The sequence below is a fragment of the Scophthalmus maximus genome, chromosome 21, assembly GCF_022379125.1.
Source record: "Scophthalmus maximus strain ysfricsl-2021 chromosome 21, ASM2237912v1, whole genome shotgun sequence".
NCBI lineage: Eukaryota > Metazoa > Chordata > Actinopteri > Pleuronectiformes > Scophthalmidae > Scophthalmus > Scophthalmus maximus.
This window is the reverse complement of record NC_061535.1, coordinates 7,293,755-7,312,462: the sequence shown is the minus strand read 5'-3', so window position 1 is coordinate 7,312,462 and position 18,708 is coordinate 7,293,755. Positions and strand designations below refer to the sequence as shown.

The following is an 18,708-nucleotide window of genomic DNA, read 5'->3' as shown; positions in this document are numbered from 1 at the left end:
TTGGTTGCTTGATGTTCGGATCATAAGTGCAATGTGTAAATTCTGATATTTGATTTTTCCTCTTCCCTACTTGCTCAGAAGTTTCAAGGGAAGCTATGACATATAGATAAAGTGCTACTGAATGAGCTGCAGTGTTTATATTGGCTGTCCTAGTTGCCTACACCAAAGCACAAACTGCTTCTCTTCCTTGAACTGCTCTTCCCGTGATTGACTTGACGACAGCTGACGACCACTTTAGCAAAGATGCGTTTGATTTCTTCATTGATTGCTTCATTAACTATTAACTTAATTAACACCATTAACCATCAACGCAACCTATTTTGAATACAGCCTTATCACAACAAAAAACTGATCAGTCATAACCAACAGAGCCCGGAGCTGAGAGCAACAGCAGGTTGCAGGTTTTAATGGCTTGCTGTAGATAAAATAATTTGATGGAAGTAATATGTCCTCAACTGGCAATAACAAAAATAAGTATGAGCATTAAATCTAAAAAGGCACAGGCAAACGCTTAAATTACAGGAGTCCTCAATATCAACTGAAGAGGAGTGTGGATGTGATGAGTAAACTGGCTGCGCCTGATTGAGGCAACGCTAAATGGTCCTTCTGTGTTTTGAAGTGCTTGTGTGGAGCAGACAGAGAAGCAGAGTAAGAGCCCGTTTTTTAAATGAACGTCATCTGAGCCAGAGAAAGAGTCCAAATGTGTGACATTAATGAGACTAAAATGGAAAGGGTCTCCATGAGTACATGTCCTGCTCTGACTGAAAGACTATTATTACCCAACTCGGCGGAAACTCACGCAGGGAGAAGCTGCTTAATGACAAATGGAAGAATCCGACCTGCTTGGAGGCCAAATCAAATATTCTACTCCATGTTGCGAGGTGACAGTGACTCCAGATGCAGCTCGAAGTACCTGCATGCAGCGAGAACAGTCGGAATGCCAAAGCTAATTGGTGCCTCCCCACAGCAGGTACTGTATGTGGCTGCATGGAAACTAGCACACGCCTGGGCGGCCATGCATTTGTAATGCTTTCCAAATGCCAGCGTTGCTTTCCTAAGATTACTGTTTGAATAAGAAAGAAGGAAGACAGCAGCAAAGGCTCTGACCTGGATTCAGGTTTACAACTGCAACTCTGGAGGGAGACGACGGATTCACAGTACACACAAGCATTGTGTTCCCGCACAATGTAAAGAAGCAAGTTCAAAGACTTTTAACAAAGTCAAATGAAGCTTAAAATTGCAGTATCAAATCCATCTAATGATATTGAGCCATTTTTTTTCCCTCCACAGATACAGAGGCATGTTCAAAGATCAAGATTGATCCCGGCTGAGTTATGCTGGCTGCCATTGTATTTTTCTCCAACAGAGATCGTAAAGAAAAGAAATAAAACGGGTTATTTGAAGCCGGAATATGTCTTTCGATTAATGCAGCATTTCTCTGTACAGTCAACTAGTGAGTCTAAATGTGTAGTTATAAAAGTGTTAAGTGTAAAATTGTCAACTAGACACCATAACAGAAAATCGCGTTTTGTCATATCGCGATATTATCTCAAATGCAATTAATCGTTCAGCCCTACTAAAGATGTAGTATAGTGGGTAAATGAAACTTCATGAAACAATCGTCAATATCTATCAGTTTCCTAGAAAGACAAACAAATGTTCTTCATTTGAATTCTTCATGGCTTTAAGCCGCTATACTTGACAGATGGGTATATAACTTATAACTCTAACAACTGACACTTTATCTATTTCCCTTAGAACCAGACTGTGTAGGCCTCTTTTGGGAAATGTCCCAGCAATTCACACATAGATACAAGGCCATTTTTAGGAAACCATGAGGACAGTTTCCAGGACAATCGCAGGAAAATACAGGAACTGTAAAATAAACGTGCTGTGCTCTCTAACTACCTCCACCGCATTGCACTGAGATAAAAGGAGCAGCTGCAGGCACATCTGACTGCTGACTAGAGGCCAGCACACACACGCACACACACAAACCCTATTACATAACCCTAATCTGTCAGAGAGCACCCTCCGCCCTCCACTGGGGTTTCCTCCTCTCAATTCATCTCTTCCTCTCCAGCTGCCTCTCCTCCAGAACTCCTCATTTCCACCCATCTCGTCTCCCACTCTTCCTCAGGTTTGCTCGTTCTCCCTCTTTTCTTCGGACCTGTGCCATCACAGATGGACCAAGCTCGAACAGAACTACTTCCAATCCAATCCCAATCCCGGCGTAATATTTTAAAGAGAAATATACAGGGATATACAGTCCTACTTCAGCTGTAGGTCACTGATCCACTAGATTATATTCAGCATGTAATACTGCTTATACATTTATCCTCAAGGCAGAGCAGAAATACATTTTTCAAAAAACCGTTCCACTTCTTCAGGATTATCCCATGAAACATGGAGCTGGAGGCAGCCAACAGCATGGTAGGTATAAAATATTACAGACGCTGGGCTACTGACCTCACTAAATATTATATAAGTGTAGCATGTTGTCCTATACATTACTCATGGAGCTGCATGCCATAAAATGTGCTTCTGAATTATGAAATTGGCGATGATGTCTCTGGTGCATGTACACTCTTTTCCCATTTGAGCTACACAGCTTTGTGGGGGGATAACGCTGGTTCTTCTTCCACAGTCTCAGGGTTTAAAGAACACAATCTGTGCTGTGTGTGAAGTCAAGTTTTACACTATCTGTCTATTACATAAGATCAAACCTTGTTGACCGTGTTCAGCAGTGGCTCCTTTGCTGGGAAATATAGAAATGTTCAAACACCAAGAGGTCGCAAAAAGGGCATATATAGTCCAAACTTTTACACATAGAAAGAGGCCGCCAACATCAGAGGAAGATGAGGAAAGAGTTTTTAAAAAAGGGCTAACATGAAGGCCAAGGAAAAGAAAAAATTAAATCTCTCTGCAAGGAATGTATATCTTAATCAGTTTTTGTGTGAAGATGGATTATTGTGCAATGCTGTAATGAGTCCTGCTCAAGATGAAATGAATTAACTTTACCATTAAAGTCCACCCACCTGTACGTGATATGTTTGTGCTGCCACTTCTGTCCTGTGAGGGCGTACCGCCGTTTCCTGACACTTAATTTGGACGCACCCCCCATCTGGTCGGGAACCCCACATCTGGGCTTCTTCATCCACCTGCAGGAGAGCGGAGAGGAGGCCAGCAATCAGCACTGATCCTTCATAGTGCTACAGTACACGCATCAGCAGCAGCATATATCTTTAAACACTGATGCAAGTCTAAGACTGTGATCATTCATTTAAAGATCCCTCTATGTTTGCATCCAAGTTCTTTCTAAACAAAAAACATGCACTGTCATGTAATCCACACACTGCACACAAGTAGACATTGATGAATTCATGGGTAGAAGAGACGCCTCACCTTATCGTGTTATCGCTTCATCAACAAAGAGAAGCAGAGGGGGGAACAGAAAAAAACAAACAGGTGTACAGTTATTATCACATTCACTCAGTTTCGGTCCAGTGGTTGGACAGATGTTTGTCTGCATTCACACCAGTGGCCACCACATTGTCATGCTACAGCTCAGTGGCCAAATTAAACCCAGTGCTACTTGTAGCACGGATGTTATTTCAGTGTAGCTGGGGACAAATATCAGTGAACAGGTGACAGGACATCTGGGTGAGGCCCAAGGGTTAAAACAGGGTGAAGCCTGGGCTCCCATTCGGTTTAATAATACGAGTCAAAACCGGTAATATGGCTGCACTGTGTATACCCCATGCCCCTCCCCTCTGTGCTCACATATACAGTATTTTAATAATAAATAAAACTTCTCCTTTACATGTTTTTTTCTGCTTCTGCTGTCAGACGATGGAACAAGTGACTGAGACCGTGGCCCAATAAGACGACATGTTACCCAGCAGTCGGCGCTCTGCTCTGATAACCACGACGTCGTCTGACACACGAGTTAAACATTGTGATTTCAGCTCCATTTACAGGATGTCTGATGACCAGTCACAAAGAAGCTCATCCCTCTCCATCTTGTTGCGTTCAGGTGGTTTAATCCTCTGCTGTATCCCTGTACGGATTGGAGCCAGCGCAAGCCAGAACTTGTCCTCGCTCTAGTTTGATCACTTTTGCATGTAGCAGCGTTTATTCTTATTCTTAATTCTGTATGAACGGCCCCACTTAAACCTCAGGTCAGTTCTGCTTTGTGTCTGCCTGCCTTCAGAAAGCAAAATGGGCAAGCATTGAACGACACTCGAACCTTCCATTTAACAGTCTAGGCCACTTTATTAATCTAAATAACAAAAACCAATGAATGACTACTGCAAGTACATTAGCCGTTTTTGAAACCACGGCTTCTCAGTTCACTGCGCATTTAACCTTCTGATTGTTGTTCACTCCTCGTATGAAGTATTTACCTGTGTCTGAGTTCAAATTTCATCTCTTAGAAAATCAAGCACTGATTACAACACCATCACCAGCATCTGAAGAGCCCTTGTTTTTATGTTTCAATACATCATCACACTGGTGAAATGGTCATTTGTGTGAAAGTCTATAAACCCGAATGTCCAAAGTAACATGCACAAAACATGTGTTTATTTATCCACTCTGACATGCAGTCTAAGACAAGAAATGAACATTTACAGTTTTTTTACATTAAGCTGCTGAGATATTTATGTATTTATGTGGATTCACAGAAAAACTGACCATGAATGTTTTTTCCTCTTTGAAGAAACACATAGTGACATATTTAAAGGTTGAAGCGATGTGACTCACTCTATAGTGTTGCTGTCCAGAGTCCCTGTGACATTGAGGCCGTAGCGGCGCTGCATGGCAGCGATAGCCGACTGCATGACTCGGGCAGAACGCAGCACGGACATTCTGGGGTCTGCAGAAGGGAGGTAGCCATACCTCTGGAGCCATGCCTACAAAAAAAACACATGAAAACAGAGAGGGAACGTTTAGACGTTATAGCAAAGGGTTTCCGGTTCAGACAGTGGGAAAGAAATTTGAGCATCTAAATCCTACAATACCAATAAGCCTTGGCTGCCATTGTCACTGAGAGGGAGCCAGTCAGGGGTGAGAACGAGAGCAGAAGTGAATTTTGAGCTCGTCCTAGTTTAAGTTGTGAACAAAACGCAGCTCCACAGCTGCTGAATTCTGTCAAACCGGTTTCAAATTTAACAGTGAAGTGATTTATGCTGTGATTGGATGTTTTTTGCCACAATGCACCACAGGCGTCTTAATTAAGTTCTCCACTGAAGGTTTTATGTTCAGGAGCTTTCCAACTGTAGGAGCACATATTTTCCACTGCATTTGTTCTGATGACAGAAGTCGGAGAGAGTCATGTTGATCCAGACTGTGAGTCACCGACATTGTCAATGGGAAAAATGAATGGGAACCAGGGAAGTGTGGAATAACTCCTCGCACCTCGCTGCTCTGTTAACATCCTCGTTTACAGTGACGACATTTTCACACATCTATCAATAGGATGTGACATGTAAAGACGAATTTTATATGTGTCTGTTCAGACAGAGCCAGGCTAGGTGTTATGCTTTGCTAGGAGCTTTGAGAGAGGCATCATCTGAAAAAGACATGCTTAGGAGAAGGTGCCCTAGAGCAAGGCACCTTACTGCACCTAGTCCGGCTGAGGGGCTCCGTGCCAGAGGGTGAGTCTGCAGGTTCCCGGCTGAGAATTTGTAGCTTTGTATTTGTGCAACTGAAGCACTTTGAATAGAAGTAATAGTCAGCTGAATTTCCCTGAATAAATGAGGGTAAAACCTACTCCATGTTCTGTACAACACCATTTAAATGTCATCAAGATTTGACATTATGTGAGAGAGATGGAGATATGTGAGGAACAAGTGACAGATCTAAAGACACTTGAGACATTTGTGTAAGGAAAAGGGCACGAGCACAAAGCGAGACATCTCTTTGCTCGTTTATAGAGCAGGATGTCGTCTGTGATCATGTCATTTTGCTTGTCAGGGAAAAGGGCTTTGGTGTAATGGAGCTTTCAGAGTTGCTATGAAATCCTGCCAGGGGGGAATCACAGCTTAGGAGGTCTTGGGACAAGGCGGGAGAGGGTTGTTGTATGTTCCCACACAACAGGCTTCACAAATTAGAATAAACCCAGTCTCTATGTATTCCCTTAGTCTTCATCATAGAAATGCTCAGCGGATTCACAAACTGCCGCATTGAGCTACACAGTGCCAAACAACCACATAACGGGAGATAAATTGTACTGGTTGAAGTGCAGAGAGGAGGACACAAAAATATTGGTCTGAAGTCTCCAAGAGCCAATGAACTCAGAGCTGCCAGGGTGCGTTTGCCTCAAGCGATCTTATTCTTCATTCAGCGGCGCTGTGCTGTGAAATCTGAGCGCTATTCTTGTACACAGTGTTGTCGAGCAGCTTCAGTCAAGATGGAGGCCCGCTGCTCGGGATAGCACACACACTGAGAGCGAAATGCACTAAACAGCGAAGGGAAGCATGGCGAGAACACCATGAAAGACAAACCATTACCCCTGCACCGACAGATGCGAGTCCGCAGCTTGTGTTACAGTAACTAAGCCTTGTGTCGGGCTCCAAGCAGCAACAATCAGCGCTGTAAAAACTTGGTCTGGTGCGACTGAACAAGAGGGCAACCTTTGACATCTTGACCAGTGGCTTCCCGTCTTCATGCTAAGCTAACTGGCCACTGGCTGCAGCCTTATGTCTTACCGATCCTCTCGTTTAACGCTTGGCAAGAAAGTGAATAAGCGGAATTCCCAAGACGACACACACTATTCCAATCAAGACCTGGAAAAGACAACTTTGAAGATATGGCAGGTCCCATCGTGTCCTCATTTTTTTCCTAGACAGGACTTTGGAAAGACTGCTGCAGATAAGAGTACAACTTCAGAGGAGACGGAGAGTATTCAACTGGTAAACTCACTTCAAAACAGCTCATCATGTCTACAAGCAACCATTAATTCAACATAGGGTTGTTGTTTTTTTTTACAGAAAATGAATAATTAATGAACACAGTATTTCCTTGGATTTAGAAAATAAATAATTAATGAGCACAGTATTTACTTGGATTTACAAAATGAATAATTAATGAATACAGTATTTACTTGGATTCCATTAGAGTTCTTTTAGTGGAATGATCAACATCTGAGCACAACTAACAAAAGCCAAATGTTTTCTCAGAGCTTTGTCTGAAGCAAAGTAAACTCTTCTTTTTGGGGAAGCCCCAGAATAAAGCATAACACTAAATGTTACCTATGAATATCAATATTACAATGACAAATCCTTCTACATTAAGTTGAAGATAAAAGTAAAAATCTCACATTCTTCAGAATAAAAACTTTATCAAACTTGTTTTGGCTCTTAATGTCAGTTAAATATCAGAGTATGTGAAGACTCTGTGATGGAGGCTCTACTCTAAGCAGTAGCATTCAGATTGTTATCTGCATTTGACCAATTTACCAGACGTAGGATCATAGGAACCTCTGCAGTTTACCTGGTCGCTCTGGTCATGGATACGTCATGGATTTCCCTCTGCCTCTATATCCATATCTCAAAGTCTAAATCTAACACACACCACACCCAGGAATTACAATAACCTAACCTTAACCCAAACCGTGCATAATTTGCTGGAAAAAAAACTCTTCCCCTTAAGGTTTAATGATTATAAGGGGTTTTCCTGATGAATGAAAATGAATTCGCCATAATGTGACTGTGTGAACAGATTTAGGTCCCCACAACGTGACCTGGACCACACACACTCATATCCTCCATCATGATCTGCCCAAGCGTACGCGTGTAGACCACGATGACCCTTGGTGATTTTCTGCAGTCTCAGATCTTTCCCTTGTTTCCCTTTTCCTATCCTGTAATCATCTCTGTTCCCGTCTCACATGTCCCTCCCTCATGTCCCCTTTCTGACACTGGAGCTTTTTTGTTCTCACTATGTTTGGCTCTGCCTCTGTGAATTCCCCGCTGCTTCACGGAGGTCAAACAACAAGTATACAGTTTAGACGTGGCACTGCATACTGAGCCAAACAGATATACTGTTGCTGCTGCTTGGTGCAGCAAAAGTATGAAGTCGGATGTGGGTCTCATATCAGTCTGTAAAAATGTGAAAATGTAACCAGCAGCTGGTTAGCATAGTTTATCATAAAGACTGGAAACAGCGAGTGAAAACCATCTGGAATTAGCTCCTCAAAGACTAAAATGAGACTACAGACAGTTTGGAAAGATGAAATGATGAATATATCAACATGTAGCTGTCATAATGAACATTTTTCTGGTTTAACACAGTGTTCGTTCGTACCATTCAGCCACACAAGGACTCAACTGATTTTAACCAGTTCCTCATGCGTAAACTCGTGATCATGTGGTTAGAAAAATACCAAGCACTTCTTGAAGGAGTAGAGCTACAACGAGGTTAAAGTTGTCCAAAACCAGGGAAACATAAGGAGGCTAACATGTGCCTATTTTTGGCTCCACACTTGATTTCACTTGACTCTAAAGGAGATCTCTCTCATGCTGGAAGGGACGGGCCTCCCCTCACTGCTCCACACTGCTTCTCAGAGCACATTTCTATCTCACCTTTATCACGCAGTGGACAGATAAACACTGCTTGTGGTTTAAAGCCCGATGTTCTCAATCCAGCTATACATACAAGAGACCAGACTCTGAAATCATGTGAGGTAAACCAACGTCTGCACAACTTCTCTCATTGTTTCTTCATCACTGCGCAAAGAAAAATATTCAGAATGGGACTGAAAGTTATTCATCATACTGCGTCTTTTATTTAACAAAGCATTGTTCTGGGAGCAGTAACAGTGATGTTTAGAAAAGCCAAGTCATTAAAAGTGGAACGCATCTCCCTGGAAACAAATTTTAAATTATAATCCTGACTAAAAAAATCAATTATATCCCCGGAATGAAAGCACTGAGTGAAGAATTTGCCTGAATTTAATACACATGGCTAATTAGGCCAAACAGAAAGCAGACGGGCGAATTTAGTTCTAGCTCAGTCATAACAATTTGCTTTTAGCCTAACAAGCTCATTATGGGCAAAACCTACAGTGGTGGATGGAGACTGTGGGCAAAGCTGGAAACATTGATTTTCTTCAGATGCATGTTTGTTGAACAGGTGCTCTCATAAATTACTCTCATTAGCTTTTTACTCACTGTGGTTCTATTGCACTCACAGTAATGAACAAAGATGCATCTTAGCTCACTTGAACCACATTCCCTTTATGCTGTGTGTTGTGCATGTGCGCGCTCCTTCTAGTTACAGTTTGGCACCAGGTTTCGGGGGTTCATCCCGTAACAAAGCGTGTTCTTTGCACAATGAAAGGGATGGCAGTGCACTAGAGTGACTCGCATACCTCGTCTTCTCGCAGACGCCTCACATGAGCACTGAACCGAGGTGAACTGGCAGCGCTCATGTCCCTGGACCACCTCAACCAGCCGCTGCACCTGATGTGCAGAAGGCGGACTAATTAGCCGATGGGTGCAATCAAAAGGCTTAAACCTGCGAGTTGGCGGAGTCACTCTATTATGGATGAAGCACGCCTCGGGGAACCCGGTCGGCATGGCAATGCGCTGACAGTGCGCAGCGCATCCGATCAGCTGAGAAGAGCCTGGTTCCCTCAGGTTACAGATCAGGCGTGTATTCACTGATGATGGACAGCGGTGCACACAGAGATGACGGTGGAAGTTTGACTTTAGGGTGACTTTATAAAAAGACTGTGAACAATACTATTAGCCCACTTATCAGAGACAGAAACTGTGAGAACACAAAGTATTATTGGATTTTCAAGGTTCCTTGAATGAATGAATACTGTTTGAGGTTTGTTTCCATCATTCCTTCATCAACACGTACTTTATTCTTCATGTCTTATTTAAAATGTTGTCTAAAATGAAACATTTTTGCACATTAAATTGTGTAGGAAAAGTAAATAAATAAAAATATCTGCTCCTCAGTTCGACTGAGAAGCCATGAATAAGTCAGGTGACACCAAAAGACATGCAAGGAATATCGGGGGACATTCAAGGACATGCGGGTATATTATATGCTATCACATTATATCTCTAAAATATGTAGAGATAAAACTAATACGACCAGAAACCATTTGGGGTTCAGACGTTTTTACGCATGAAACGATGACCCCAGTCTCTTCCGCACAGTGGAGAAGGTTGGAATCAGTTGGCATCGAGCCCAAGTATCAGTATCAGTATTAGGACTGAAAAGGTTGGATCAGTACATCCATCGTCTGGAGTTCCTCTGAATTAAATCCAGGTTTGTTCACAGGTCCAGAAGACCGAGGGTTTGTCTGAAGAGAGATTACAACATCACAGCACGTGATTCATACGTTGGCCCAGAGAGATCAACACACTGCAACTTTTCTGTAAGTAATCAGACGTTCACAAGTCCATTTCTGTGGCAACACCTCACATCACACTTTACATGTGTGGTACAAACAGAAATACTGGGGGTAATCAGGGCAGGTTTGTCACAGACCAGGAATGAATGTTCCAACCAGAGAGTGTTCACAAGCCCACTCAGAGGTTTATCACCTTGTATATTCATCAGCATTAATATCCTCCAGGTTTATAAGACTTTATATATACATGCAAATGCTAACTTAGTACTTGGCTCTTTTTGGACCTGTCAAGAGGCATATAATGCATTTCACAAGGGATCGTTTCAGTTTTTTAAACAGCCTGCAAAGTTATAAACAATATAATATGGAAAAAACCTTCATGATGCTTATGATGAAGATGTTTGGGAGGACTGTTTTCACGTTTCCCATTCAATCTTTATGTCCAATAAATTAAGGCTATACAATATAAAAGATATAAATAAAATTGAAAAATATGGGGTGTTTCACATTTGCATATTAGCTGCAAACTGGCAACTAGAGCTTTAATGCATTGACTTAGGAGTTTGCCATAACTGCCAAGTACTTAAATAAAATAAATAAATAAGTGAGCACAATCGAAAAAGCACAGAATTGAGACTAGTTTTAGTCAGGCTGCCGTCCCTAGTGGAAACCGTGGATAAGGGTACATCTAATCTCAAACGAAGGATAAAATGCGGACAATCTATAATCGATAAACCTCAGAATCAACGACAAACCAACAGAATTACTGGTCTCTATCATACGGTCTTTTTACGATGAGATGTATCTGAAAAATGTGTTATGTTTAAAAAGCATATTTTTGAACTTTGTTGGCCAATGGTTGACACTTCTGGAGGTAATACGACAAATCTATTCAACCACCGACAAAGGAAGCATTCGAAGGAAACATGCAGAGATTGTTTCACTCATTCATCTGTATCTCATGAGGTATAAACAGTTACCACTGACTGACGCATTGGAGCATCAAAACAATATGATAAAACCAGCAAACAGTGGAAGGATGTGACTCACACTGTGTTTGAAATGGTGTAAACAGATGAGTCCAGATGCTGGAGTCTGAATATTCTCAACAGTGCAATTCAAAGTTGGGAAGAAAGATCACAATTTAAGATTGCGGATGATGATTGAGCGTTAAAAAGATTGTGATATGATTTGGCCACCACCATTACAAATCGAAGCTCTTGTAATTATTACAAACTAAAGGAAGTAGTTGAAGAAGAAATCACATTTCTTCAATTACCAGCTGTGTTATCTAGCAATAAAAAGATTTATTGCATTGTAATTTAATTTTTACATTCAATTATTCAGTCACAGTAGATCAAAAGATAGAAGATAAGGAACAGTTGCCGCTAGTTCAACATTTTCACTCAGCTACAGTTTCTCAGAATTAAAAAAAGCAGCTTGCCGTGTTTTTCAGTCTGCAAGACAGCAGAGATATGAGTTTGACAATCCATGCAGCGTATGATGGGGGGCGGGGGGTCCAGGTGACTCGTGGGAATGTGATCCCGGCCCGTCGGGAAAGCCTGCAGCCTCAGACCGCCCTGAATTATTCATCGGTCACACACTGAACCGCTGGCAATCGTGCCAGGGTCGTCAAGGCAACCAAAGCCCTCCTGCCCACACCAGTTACCACAAACCCACACACGAGCACCCGAACTTTAAACTGCGGGACTTAAATTCATGCAGTGAAATTTGCATAAGACTCAACATCACTTCTAATGATACCAAAGCTGTCCAGTGCACCTCATGACTCACATGCAACGTGATTTTTGCAAAGGCTGAAAAATGCATTGTTTCTTCTTTAGCCCCGAGTGCCAAAACACACACACACACACACACACACGGGCAGGCACTAGAGAAATGCTTTATTCATGAAATGCTCACAATCTCAGTGGCCCCATTAGGAAAAAAAGGTCACAAAAATGTCGCCCAAAAATGTCACGGCCTGATCACACATACTGATCAGAACTGTGCCTCTGACACCGGATCGTCCGCCGGGAACGTGCAGAGCATTTCAATGACCTCAGACGTTAAAAAAGACAGGTCTGGATCGTGACGTCACGACACCACCTGACGTTTTTATATCCGACTTCCTCTGCAGTATGATCTCAGTTAGACAAAAGCTCCATGAGGTTGACTGGGGTTCAGGTTTCCACTTGTGTTCCTTTTGGGATGGACAATGATCAGTGATTGCTGCACACAGAGTGCACAAAAGGATTGCAATTATAGACTGCAACAGTTTCCATGAAACACACACACACACACAAACACACACACACACACACACGTTTATTTCTGTCAACAGCTTAATTGACAGCCTTGCATGTAATTCCCCATGTGCATCAACTAATGTTGCCGTTGTCAGTCACATTAAAGATTTAACAGCCCAGTAAGCTGTGACCAATGACACAGATCTGTGTGTGTGTGTGTGTGTGTGTGTGTGTGTGTGTGTGTGTGTGTGTGTGTGTGTGTGTGTGTGTGTGTGAGATCATGAATCATTCAGGTCAGTGCAGGTGTTGTTGTATTTCTCTAGGATTGGGTGAACAGACTGACACAGACACCCCAGTGGCTCTGAAATCTGCTCTCCCACCGAAGCCAAATGACGTCAAGCAAGAAAGCTGTGTGTGCACGTGCGTGCGTGCGTGTACTTGCAATCCAGGATTGCTGAGTAAGAAACGAGGTTGAAACACACAAGTATGATCACACTAACAAATACACCTGCACGCAGTCAGACACAGGAGGTGAAATCATAGCGTGTATGAAGGAGGAAAACTTGGCCGCAAAGCAACAGCAGCAACAAACAATTACCATATCCACTGTTGAAGATATGAGTGTGATTGTTTCCAAAAGAACGATGAAAGCTGATATGAGCCTTTCACAGGCGAATCGGTACGAGTGTTCATGTTTACTGATACGCGCAGATATGAAAACTTTTATTATACAGAAGTATTACTGCTTTGTTTATTTATTTATAGATATTTATAATAAAAATAACTATATTCGGCAAAAATATATTTATCTTTATTTACAATTAAGTTCAACTGGGAAATATAAAGCCTCATTAAGGATTTGACCACGACGTCTTAAGAATCACTGCCATTTATATGGGCAAATAAAAGTCAGTATCAGAATTTTTTTACAATGCAATATTGGTATCGCCATTGGCCCCGAAGAAAACACATCAGTCAGACTCTTTAAAAGGACTAATATTTCCATATGAATACTAGAAAGGCACTCAGCAGAGCGCTTACGGCATGGTATGGTTAAAGAAAGTGGGGGAAAAGATAATCCACCCATGTCCAGATCTGCGCCAAAATTTGATGGGTTCTTTCTAGGCCATGTCCCATCCTTCCACAAAGTTTTGAGGAAATCTGATCGGTAGTTTTTGCGCAATTCTCCTAACAAACAAACCAACCAACAAACAAACCAATGGGCAGGGGCAAAAACATAAGCTCCGTTGCAGAGGAGATGATGCAATATTAATTAAGATGTCAAGATCACCAATAGTAAGACACCATCTATCTGTCTGTCTGGATAGAAGAAAAATGCATATGGAGCCAGAAAGTAAAGGAACATCCGAACTTCATTAGAAGACAATTCAAGGAAAAACCCACCACGTACACTGACCGACTGCCAAGACACTTCTGGGAAACACAGCGTGAAAACAGCAAATAAGGTCACTGACTGTTTTAACAAAGTGTTGAATTGTGTGCCGTTAAACCTAGTTTCAACGTCCTGTCTTCAGTGAGCTAAAGTGAAACGGTTACCAGAAGCAGAAGCGAGGACAGGGAGGAAAACGGAGACGCTGCTCCATGTCAAATGTGACAGAGAAGGGAGGGACACACATAAACACAGAGACAGAGACAAACACACTCAAAAATAAACACACACACATAAACACAGAGACAAACACACTCAAAAATAAACACACACACATAAACACAGATAAACACTGAGAAGTGAGGACAAACATCCCTGGAAGTGAGGGAAGCTGACACACACACACACACACACACACACACACACACACACACACACACACACACACACACACACACACACACACACACACACACACACACACACACACACACACACACACACACACACACACACACACACACACACACACACACACACACACACACACACACAGAGAGAGTCCAGGTGTTTTGCATTACCCAGATGCCAGTCAAGAGGCTGAACATGCCGGCTGGTAACCGGAGCTGTGACAGGCATGAAGCTCTGACATTCTCCACATAGTGACAACGGCTCAGAGCGGTCTTCACTGGCGCTCTCAGCGATCAGCAGCCACAGCGGTGTGACCAACACCTTTATATTCATGACACATGTCCATATGCGTGGATATGTAAAACACACTTAAACTGTAGTCATCGGCTGCTTTAAACTGTTCAATTTAATCTAGTCCTCAAGACGCTGTGTGTGTGTGTGTGTGTGTGTGTGTGTGTGTGTGTGTGTGTGTGTGTGTGTGTGTCTGATAGTTATGGCCACATGTCATGAACTGCACCCTCCACATCTGGAAGTGGAACGCCGTCTTTGTGTTGAGCTGAAACCTCTGAAGGAAAAATAATCAGCCACTATTTTGATAATTGATTCATCGTGTGTGTGACCACAGTTGAGCACAGATGTCAAATGTTTGACGGCTCCAGCCTTTATTTCTTTTTCCCAGTCTCACTTTGTGGTGAGCTGATGAAAATGTCTTTGGGTTTCAGACGATCAGCCAAATTCAAAAATAGCTCTTAATTGTGTTCACTTTCACCGATCCAAACAACCAATCAATTAACTGGAGAGAAAAAAAACAAATACAGGGAGAAAGACAGTACACACTCACAGTCAGACAGACAGACTGACAGAGACAGACAGACAGAGGTGTGTTCACAGACAGTCAGACAGAAGTGTCCCTGCAGACGGAGACACAACAGAAACGTTGGGCTCTCTTTGTCGTACAGCAGATCATCTGTGTGCCTTCGTCTCCGCTGAGCGCGGCGCCACGATTCAAACGCTGCGTGAGACACCTGTAGTCTCTCTGTCCGACACCGAGTGTGACCGTGCATTCGGTGCCTCCGGCGCTGCTGCTGCTGCTGCTGCTGTTCTGGAGAAAGTGACTGTGGTGAGAAAAATCACCTGTGAGTCAAAGTACCCGACAACCGGCAGAGAGAAGAGAAGGTGAACCGCTAGAGCACAGACACAGCCTGTGAGACCGAGACACAGACGCGTACAGAGACGAACACGTTTCCCCTTTCACTGTAAATCATCAAATGTACATGTGAGTCACGTCACGGTGCCTCCACTAAAAGCTTAAGTGGGAGCGTAGCATCAGTCCGCTGCACAGGACAGAGAGTTTCAGCAGCTAAAAGTAAGGGGCCTTGACTTGTTAAGTGTAACAATACCATAACATTAACTCAAAGCCTCAAAGCACCAGAGAGTTGAACACCACACGAGAGGAGAGCCGACCTGTGTGTTTTAACACTAAGTGCAACTTCATCCTCAAACCCAGACAGGACAAACTAATTCAACATCCATTATCTCCTAATTACTCTGCATTACATAAACTCTGAGGATAATAATAAGCCCGAGAGGCCACCTGCACACTAAATGTCACATTAAAACCATTTTTTTTTTTCTATCAAATCTATATGTAGTTAACCGGTATTGGCAGGTTTCTGATGGCGTCCCCACCTCACACGGGGCTGTAATAATACACATCTGTATTCATTATGACCTCAGCCATCTGTGGTGTTAGAGACAAACACACACACACACACACACGCACGCACACACGCACACACACACACAGACAGACAGACAGACACACAGACACACACACAGACACACACGCACGCGCACGCACACACACGCACGCACACACACACACACACACAGTCAGAACTGGACCCGTACAGTAAGTGGCTCCAGGGAAATCCCTTCAGTCTCCACAGGTTTTTCAGACCAGCAGCCGTTATACAACGTGGCAGAAGTACAGTACGGCCGCACAGCTCCAATGGACTGAGCAGCAGCAGCAGCAGCAGCAGCAGCAGAGACTGTAAGACGTGTGTGTTTCAGGCTCATTACTGTGCCCTGCTTCTGCCACCTCGGATAAACTCACCTTCACGGTTCACTGTCACAGCGCCCTCCCCCCCCCCTCCCCCCCTGGTAAAACTGGCTCAGTTTACAGCTTCCACCTCCCAACAGTACCTCTCACCTCGGCCTATAAGTCAGGACGAGGATTGTCCTGAAAAAAACAAAACCTAACTAAAAAAATCTGGTGAGCGGGCCAGATCACAGATAGGAATCTCCCGTCGGCACGTTCAGGTTTAGTGTGCAGTCAGTCCCACATTGTGTTGGCGGGTTAATGCTCTGACAAGTGCGAGTCCTTTTACGTGTCCCTGAGCAAGACTCTGCCACATCAACCCCTCATGTCATCTCCTGATACTTCACAACAGGAAGACTTTTACAGGCAGCTTCTTCAGCGCACATCTCTCATCTAAGAGTTTAGCTTTCACCTCACTGCCATCACATCTACACTGAGAGAGAGAGAGAGAGAGAGAGAGAGAGAGAGAAACTCAGGGACTGAGAAATGATGATGATGATGATGCTGATACAAACACCTTCAATGGCACTGGCTGGGTCTCAGAGAAGACAGACAGAGATCTACCTGGAGACTGCACAGAGCAGATGTCTTCACACACACACACACACACACACACACACTCTCTCTCTCTGACTTCCTTCCTCTCGCTGTCATGTGAGCTGACCTGACCTGCAGCATCTGGACCGAGTCTTCTGCCTACACACTCTCTTCCTTCCAGAGGAAGCAGCCTCGCCACTCGCCAAGCTGAAACAACCCATGTGGACATGGATGGATGTCCCCGTGTGGTGGTGGTGGTGGTGTCAAAAGTGTGGAAAACAAAAGAGGATGCCAAACGGTCCCATCAGTGTTTTTTCTACAGAGGGAGCAGCTTGTGCAGAGTCCCGAACCGAAGACAAGGACTGTCCCTCGACTCTTGTCCAGGTCTCCTCTGCGGCTCCACCGCCGGGACCACGTGGTGCAGCTGGTTCTGTCTGATGCTGGCACAACAAGTTCACTTCGGTCAAACGGTGCGATGAAGTGAAGCTGCAGGAGACAGGACACAGAGAGGGAAGGAGGAGGAGGAGGGGGACACGGGATGACATGGAGGGGGAGGGGGGGGCGACAGGCCGCCGTGCCCGGGTCTTACCTCCACGCTGAACGGCTGCTCCTCTCCGTTCACGGAACATAAAATCCACAGCAGCAGCTGCAAACACAGCGTCCTCGCACCGCGGCCGTGGAGCCGGGGCGCCGGTGGGACCATGGTGGAGCCGCCGCTGGCCGCTCGCCGTCGCTGTTTCTCGCCGCTCGTTCCCAGTCGCTTCTCGCGGGCGGACCACGAGCAGTACAGTCCTACGCGTCGAGCGGCGACATCGCCCGGAGTGTCGGCGTCTCTCGCGGCCGGACGAGCGGAGCGGGGCGGGCGGAGCGGGGCGGGGCGGGGGCTTCCGGGAGGAGGTCGTTCCCCGGGGAGAGATGAGCCCGTCAACGTCTGTCAGCTGCCTCCCGGTCCCGCGGTCCCCGGGTCAGTCCTCCGTCACACCGGCCGTTGCTCCAAGAGGACGAGTCCAGCCCGTTTTCTGCAGCGCGCGGCATAGCTGCCCGTTTTCTATCGAGTTTCCCACCGAGTGCGCATGCGCGAACCGAGCGCCCCATCCCACTCCTTTTCCAAATTCGCCAGTAAAACAAGTCTGTCTTCATATAAGACCAGTCTGTCTTCATATAAGATCAGTCTGTCTTCATATAAGATCAGTCTGTCTTTATATAAGACCAGTCTGTCTTCATATAAGATCAGTCTGTCTTCATATAAGATCAGTCTGTCTTTATATAAGACCAGTCTGTCTTCATATAAGATCAGTCTGTCTTTATATAAGACCAGTCTGTCTTCATATAAGATCAGTCTGTCTTTATATAAGATCAGTCTGTCTTCATATAAGATCAGTCTGTCTTTATATAAGATCAGTCTGTCTTCATATAAGATCAGTCTGTCTTTATATAAGATCAGTCTGTCTTCATATAAGATCAGTCTGTCTTCATATAAGATCAGTCTGTCTTTATATAAGACCAGTCTGTCTTCATATAAGATCAGTCTGTCTTTATATAAGATCAGTCTGTCTTCATATAAGATCAGTCTGTCTTTATATAAGATCAGTCTGTCTTCATATAAGATCAGTCTGTCTTTATATAAGATCAGTCTGTCTTCATATAA

The 18,708-nt window shown here is 44.0% G+C and overlaps 1 protein-coding gene across 4 annotated transcripts in view; it reads right to left on the bottom strand.

Annotated features, from left to right (window-relative positions):
• Window positions 1-18,137, bottom strand: part of LOC118291229 (matrix metalloproteinase-16-like) — a 53,467-nt gene extending 35,330 nt beyond the window's left edge. The window contains exons 1-5 of one of the 4 annotated variants that reach the window (XM_047329867.1): window positions 17,650-18,137; window positions 17,188-17,546; window positions 4,765-4,913; window positions 3,406-3,420; window positions 3,039-3,161 (exon numbers count right to left, since the gene is read on the bottom strand). In XM_047329867.1, the coding sequence (XP_047185823.1) occupies window positions 3,039-3,161; window positions 3,406-3,420; window positions 4,765-4,913; window positions 17,188-17,289 (389 nt within the window). In that variant the 5' untranslated portion in view covers window positions 17,290-17,546; window positions 17,650-18,137. Of the gene's footprint in view, window positions 1-3,038; window positions 3,162-3,405; window positions 3,421-4,764; window positions 4,914-17,187; window positions 17,547-17,649 lie in introns of those variants that run through there. The other 3 variants (XM_035619294.2, XM_035619296.2, XM_035619295.2) reach the window with 3 other exon arrangements.
• Between the last annotated feature and the right edge of the window lie 571 nt (window positions 18,138-18,708).